The sequence below is a fragment of the Sapajus apella genome, unplaced genomic scaffold, assembly GCF_009761245.1.
Source record: "Sapajus apella isolate SASKATOON/1434 unplaced genomic scaffold, GSC_monkey_1.0 scaffold12, whole genome shotgun sequence".
NCBI classification, from domain to species: domain Eukaryota; kingdom Metazoa; phylum Chordata; class Mammalia; order Primates; family Cebidae; genus Sapajus; species Sapajus apella.
Window position 1 is genome coordinate 30,752,995 of NW_022436952.1, and position 7,125 is coordinate 30,760,119.

At 46.8% G+C, this 7,125-nt stretch overlaps 1 protein-coding gene across 4 annotated transcripts in view; it reads left to right on the forward strand.

Annotated features, from left to right (window-relative positions):
• Nucleotides 1-7,125, forward strand: part of MRM1 (mitochondrial rRNA methyltransferase 1) — a 153,061-nt gene that overhangs the window by 133,739 nt on the left and 12,197 nt on the right. For all 4 annotated transcript variants that reach the window (XR_004269717.1, XM_032280760.1, XM_032280762.1 and 1 more), the window contains exon 4: nucleotides 1,037-1,193. Coding sequence is in view for 3 of the 4 variants with exons in the window: in XM_032280760.1 (XP_032136651.1) it covers nucleotides 1,037-1,193 (157 nt within the window). In the remaining variant the exon portion in view is untranslated. The remainder of the gene's footprint in view (nucleotides 1-1,036; nucleotides 1,194-7,125) is intronic.

Sequence of the window (7,125 nt, forward strand, 5' to 3'; positions counted from 1 at the left end):
TGGTCCCAAAGTTACCTCCCCACTCTCAGGACTTGATAACACAAGAACATAATCACTATCCATGCACCGGTCCACTCATCTACTCTTTCATCCGTCCACGCACTCATCCACACATCTGCTGCCTATCCACCTGCCACCATCCATCCATCCAGTCATCCATCCATCCATCCATCCAACCAGTCACTCATCAATTCACCCATCCACTCATCCAGCCATCCATCTGCCTATCCACTCATTCATCCTTCCACAGGCCTTCCTACTCCCACCCACTCACCTATACATTCATCTATTTACTAATTCCTTTGTCCACCCATGCGCCCATTCATCTATCCTTTCATCCACCCACCCATCCACTCGCTGATTACCAGTCCCCTCATTAATTCACCTATCCACCTTCCATCCAACAAAACCAGATACTGGACATGTGTTTTGTGCCAGGTACAGCACTGGGGATTTCTCTGTGCCTCAGCTTCCTCGTCTATAAAATAAGGGTAATAATGGGATCTACCTCACAGGCTTGACCCTGGCCCAGACTAAGTGTTTTATTTAGATGTATCTAGTAGTTTTATTTAGATTTATTTTAGTAAATAAATCTATTTACTAAATTTTAGATTTATTTACTAAAATAAATCTAAATAGTTTTCTGCTGTTAATCTTATTGGGCACTGGGGAATCTGAAGGTAAATAAAACAGAGTTGCTGCCCTAAAAGAAATCACACACTTCTTGGGGAAAATTACAAGAAAACTGCCATTAGGGTCCCTTGTGGGATATGCTAATCTATAGGGAAATATTAAGGATTGTGGGAGGGTCAGAGCCTGGGCATCCTGTTTCATTCCAAGCTCTGCTAGGGAGGTAGGAAAGGACAAAAAGTATTATTATTGATCTTTGTATATTACAGATGAGGAAACTGAGGCTTAGGAAAGTTAAAGGACTGCCCAAGACCACACCATTGCACAGAGACAAAAGGACTGAACGCTGTGTCTTCTGACTTGTGGCTTCCAGCAGCCTGGATCATGCTCTTCTTACCTCATTTAGGTAGCAAGAGAAGCTGCTCCAAAGCTGCCTTACTCCCAGGTTGTGGGAGCAGAACCAAGACGTTCCGATCCCTTGAGGAAGAGAATGGCTCAGCACGAGGGGGCCTCACCCAGAGCCCTGGCTCTGTTCTGAGCCCCTCACCTAAAGAGGGACATTGGTGAGTAGGAGCTGACAGATGAGGTGGGACTGCTCAGGGGACTAGGGTTGGGAAAGGGGACATTCATTTGGTCTTTGGAACTGAGGTCTGAGCAATGCATTCTGGCTGTGCTATGGGGGGTGCCAAGGACTTTGACCTCAGCATAGAATGTGGACTCTGCTTACCACGCATGAGGGCTATGTGGGGCACAGGATGGAGAGGTGCTGTATGCAATCCTTAGGGGTGGAGCCAAGATCAACCCATGAAAGCTACAGGAAAATGTGCCTACATGAAATGTACAGGAAGGCACATTTGATCATTTCTAACTATAATGATTAGTTCCCACCTCACAGAACTGTTCCGAGCAAAGTGGTCATGTCCTTGTCACTAAAAGCACTAAGATGCTAGAGGGGGCATAGTGTGGTAGAAGAATTGTGGCCTTCAGAGCATGTCAGGTGTGAGTTTGAATCCAGATGTTGCCTGATGCTGTCTGTATGACCTCTGGAAAGTCACAGAACTTCTCTGAGGCTAGTCTGAAAAATGAGAATTAGAAATCTCAATCACGATACTTTGTGAGAATCCAGTAAGTTAAGCACAGTGCTTAACAGTGTGCCAGTGGGGCTTGATGGCTCACACCTATAATCCCAGCACTTTGAGAGGCTAAGGTGGGTAGATCACTTGAGGTCAGGAGTTCAAGAGCAGCTTAGCCAACATAGTGAAACTAAATACATACTAAAAATATAGAAATTAGCCGGGTATGGTAGTGCGCACCTGTAATCCCAGCTACTCAGAAGGCTGAGGTAGGAGAATCACTTGAACCTGGGAGGCAGAGTTTGTAGTGAGCCAAGATTGTGCCACTGCACTCCAGCCTGGGCAACCAGAATGAGACTCCATCTCAAAACAAAACAAAACAACAGTGTGTTGAGTAAGTCTTCCTCACAACCAATGCATGAGATAGGTCCTTTAATTGTTTAAATAAACTTTTCATTTTAGAATAATTTCAGATACAGCTAGTGCTCGACTTACGACCATGATTGGTTCTGACAGACCGGTCGTAACACAATTTGGTCATAAGTTGAGTAGGCTATATGCACATGGAAATGGTAGTGCTGCCGGAAGCTGATCCGCACTGTTGTACGCCCAGCTGGGCAATGTTTGCGCTGCCAGATGTGGAGCAGTCGTGGCTAGCGATTGTGGTCGTAAAGTCAAATGGTCGTAAGTTGCATAGGTTGTAAGTCGATCAATACCTGTACATGGAAAAGTTATAGAGATAGTACAGAGACTTCCCATAAGCCCCCACCCAGCTTCCCCTACTGTTAACATTTTATGTCAGCATAATATTTTTGTCAAAACTAAGAGACCAACATTGGTACATTAGGTCCTTTAATTTTTAATTATTTCCACTTTGCTAATGAAGTTTTAGAGGCACAGAAAAGCTGAGCTTCCAGCCCCAAATCATGTTGCATTATGATACATTCAGTGAAATGCAGTGTGGGAGAATGCCCAGCACTGATGTCTTTCCCATTCCAGAAAATCTAGGTGGGCCTGGGCTCCACTGTGTCTCTTACTAAGAGGCCCTGGCAGGCTGGGCCCCATCTCTGCACCTGTGTCCATCTTCCCTGCAGTGTCTTAGCAACAGAGCCAGTGGCACCAGAGAGACCACCCATGGAGAGCATTTTACGAAGATTGGCTCTGACCAGTGCTTATCAGCGGGCACACAGTAGGTGCTCTGTAAGGATTTGTTGTGTAAATTAACAAATGAGCAGTGAAGTAATGAAGGAGAGAGCATTTCACTTTGTGTAGAAAACTAAATTCAGGCACTTCCAGGAGCTTTTCCAAATGTAAAGCTCTTGGAGCCTGAGGTGACCAGTCTCCTCCCTTGCTGGGCTCCATTCCTTCCCAGAGAAATCGGAAGCACCAATTTGCATCCTGTGCACAGCAGGCACTTAATGTGTGATGCTGATACTGGTATCTACACCCACATTTTCCCTTGGTCCCAATTTCACCTCCACTTATTTAGATCGTATTTTACCCTGTTGTGCGTTTTCCGCAAGCTGCCTCCAATCCTTGAGAGGGGGTGTGTGTGTGTGTGTGTGTGTGTGTGTGTGTGTGTGTGTCTAGCAATGGTGGTACATAAAAAAACCAAGAGCAAGGTGGCTCATGCTGGTAATCCCAGCACATTGGGAAGCCAAATGTCAAAGTAGGAAGATCGCTTAGCCTAGGAGTTCAAGACCAGCCTGGGCAACATAGGGAGACCCCATCTCTACAAAAAATAAAAAATTAGCTGGGTGGGTGGCATATGCCTATAGTCCCAGCTATTTGGGAGGCTGAAGCAGGAGGATGGCCTGAGCCTGCGAGGTCGAGGCTGCAGTAAGCCATGATTGTGCCCCTGCACTCCAACCTGGGCAAAACCCTATCAAAAACAACAACAACCAACACACACACACACACACACACACACACACACAAATGCAAGCATGAAAAGAAAGACGCTGCGAAGTCAGTCACTGATGGTAATATGGGGCTTTGTGTCAGAGGTGAGACTGGAGATGCTATGATGGAAGGCCTAGCCTCTGTTTTCAGGAGCTCAGTGCCTGGCAGGGGGGTCAGCCAAGGATGCAGCCCATGACACTGGTTGTGGTAAGAAGCTCCTGGGGCCAGCCTGGGTGCTCCAGCGGAGGGTCCTCTAAGCACCCACCCCCACCATCACACAAGCTGCTTGGTTCTCTGAACCAAGGGCTTTTAGGGCCCTGGCTTTCAGGAATCTCCTCCCCACTTCTGTCCTTCAAAATCCTTCTCTTCACTTCCTGACCCTCCCTGGTCTCCTCCTTGTCCCCTCAGCAGCCCCAGGCACTCTGCCCCGCAGCTTTGTGTTGGCCTCTTCCCCACAGTCTCAGGCCTCCACATGGGAGTTTGGGTTTGGCTCCTCTGTGAGAGCCTTGGAAAGAGGAACTCCTCCTCTCCAGCATCCAACACAGTGCCCGGCAAGTGGGAAGACGTGAAAAATGTCCCTCTAAGACTTGGTGCTCCAATACACATCTGGCCTTGGTGCCAGTGGCAGGGGCCAGCAGCAGGCCTGAGTTTACTCATCTGCAGGGTGGGAATGAGGAAGGAGGGCAAGCCCTAGCCTGGGAGGATAGGCCATCACTGAGAGGGTCACCTCTGGGGCTGCTGCTGGTTTCTCCTTCTCCGTGGTGACCGTGGGAGCTCTCGGAGCAGGTTCAACTGTGTTCCTCAAAAGAGATGGCCAAAACCGAAACCCCAGTGCCCGTGACACGACCCTATTTAAAATAGAGTCTTTGCAGATGTAATTAAGGATCTTGAGATGAGATCATCCTGAATTCAGGGTGGGTCTAAATCCAATGGCTGGTTTCCTTATGAGAGACAGAGGAGGGAGATTTGAGACACAGAGAAACAGAGGAAAAGGCCACGTGAAGACAGAGGAGATTGGGCTACGAGCCCGGGAACACCACGCTTGCTGGCAGTTCAGAAGATGGGATAAAGACATGGAATAGATTCTCCTTCAGAGCCTTCAGAAGGAGCCGGCCCTGCCAACACCTTGATTTCAGACTTCTGAACTCTGAAACAGAGAGAATACATTTCTGTTGCTTGAAGCCACCAAGCTTGTGGCAGTTTGTGGCAGCAGCCCTGGGAAGCTAATGCAGCCCCTTTCTCAATATCTTGGTTCACCTGTCCCAAGCATGAGTTTTTGGTAGCTTCTTAGAACAGTGAGAGGACATTACCCATCCTTCCCCTCAATCCAAGGACTGTGCTGGGAGATCTCACCAGCAACACTGCCACCTGAATGCTGGTAACTTCCAGCACACCCCTCCCTGTGCCTCAGTTTCTCCATCTGGATAGTGAAGAGTTGGGTAAGTTGATTTCTAAGGTCCTTTCTAGCTTTAAGAGTCCATGTGACCCCAAACTATGAAACTACTAGAGGACTGGGCACGGTGGCTCACCCCTGTAATCCCAGCACTTTGGGAGGCTGAGGTGAGTGGATCACCTGAGGTTGGGAGTTTGAGACCAGTCTGACCAACATGGAAAAACCCATATCTACTAAAAATACAAAATTAGTCAGGTGTGGTGGCGCATCCCTGTAATACCAGCTACTCTGGAGGCTGAGGCAGGAGAATTGCTTGAACCTGGGAGACAGAGGTTGTGGTGAGCCGAGATTGCGCCATTGCACTCCAGCCTGGGCAACAAGAGTGAAACTCCGTCAAAAAAAAAAAAAAACAACTACTACATGAAAACATGGGGGAAATGCCTTATGACATTGGTCTAGGAAGGGGTCTTTTGAATAAGATCTCATAAGCACAGGCAGCAAAAGTAGGAGAAGAAAGTGGGATTACCTCGAACCGAAAAGCTTCTGCACAGCAAAGAAAAGAACCAGCAGAGTGAGGTACAGAATGGGAGAAAGTATTTTCAACCTATGTATCCGATAAGGGGTTACTGTCCAGAAGAGGTAAGGAACTCAATCAACTCAGTAGCAGAAAGGTACTCAGGAGGCTGAGGAGGGAGGATTGCTTGAGCCCAGGAGGTTGAGGATGCAGTGAGCCATGGTCATGTCACGGCACTCCAGCTTGGGATCCCCTCTCAAAAAAAACAAAAAAACCAAATTATTGGATTAAAAATCAAGCCACAGACCTGAATAAACATTTCTCAAAAGAAGACATGCAAATGGCCAACAAGTATATGAAAAAATTTTTAACATCACTTTTTTTTTTTTTTTTTTTGAGACAGGATCTGGCTCTGTCACCCAGGCTGGGGTACAGTGGTACGATCTGGGCTCACTGTGACCTCCGCCTCCCTCCCAGGCTCCTGAGTAGCTAAGATCATAGATGTGTGCCACCATGCCTAATTAATTTTTGCAGTTTTGTAGAGACAGGGTTTCATCATATTGCCCAAGCTGGTTTTGAACTCTTGAGCTCAAGTAACCTGCCTACTTTGGCCTCCCAAAGTGCTGGGATTATAGACGTGAGCCACTTCATTCAGCCCTAATCCACTAATCATCAGGAGATGCAGATAAAAACTACAATGAGATATCATCTTACCCCAGTTAGAATGGCTGTTATCAAAAAGACAAAAAATAACAAATGCTGGTGTGGATGTGGCGAAAGGGGAACTCTTATACACTGTTGGTGGGAATGTAAATTAGTATTACCACCATGGGAAGCACTATGGAGGTTCCTCAAAAAATTAAAAATAGCTTGTAATCCCAGCACTTTTAGAGGCTGAGATGGGAGGATTGCTTGAGCCCAGGAGTTCAAGGTTTGGTGAGCTATGATTACACCACTGCACTCTAGCCTGGACAGCAGAGACCCTATCTCAAAAGAGAGAGAAAAGAAAAAAGAGAAAGAAAGAAAGAAAAGAGAAAGAGAAAAGGAAAGAAAGAAACAGGAAGAAGGAGAAGGGGAGGGAAGGAGGAGGAGCGTAGGAGGAGGAAGGAAAGAAGAAGAGGAAGAGGAGGGGAAGAAGTAGTAGTGGCAGTAGTGGAGGAGGAGAAGGAAAGGAGGGAGGGAGGGAGGAACTACTATGATCCAGTAATCCCGCTACTGGGTGTATCTCCAAAGGCAATGAAATCAGTATGTCAAAGAGATATCTGCAGTCCTATGTGTATTGCAGAGCCTTTCACAATAATCAAGATGTGGAATCAACCTAAGTGTCCATCAGTGGATGAGTAGAAAAGAAAATGTGATACACAGAAACAATGGGATACTATTAAGCCATACAAATAATGAAATCCTGTCATTTGTGGCAACATGGATGGGCTTGGAGGACATTATGTTATGTGAAATAAGCCAGACACAGAAAGTCAAATACGACATGATATTATTCATATGAAGAATCTAAGAAAATTGTTCTCACGAATAGAGAGTAGAAAAGTGGTTACCAGGCCGGGCGCAGTGGCTCAAGCCTGTAATCCCAGCCCTTTGGGAGGCCGAGGCGGGTG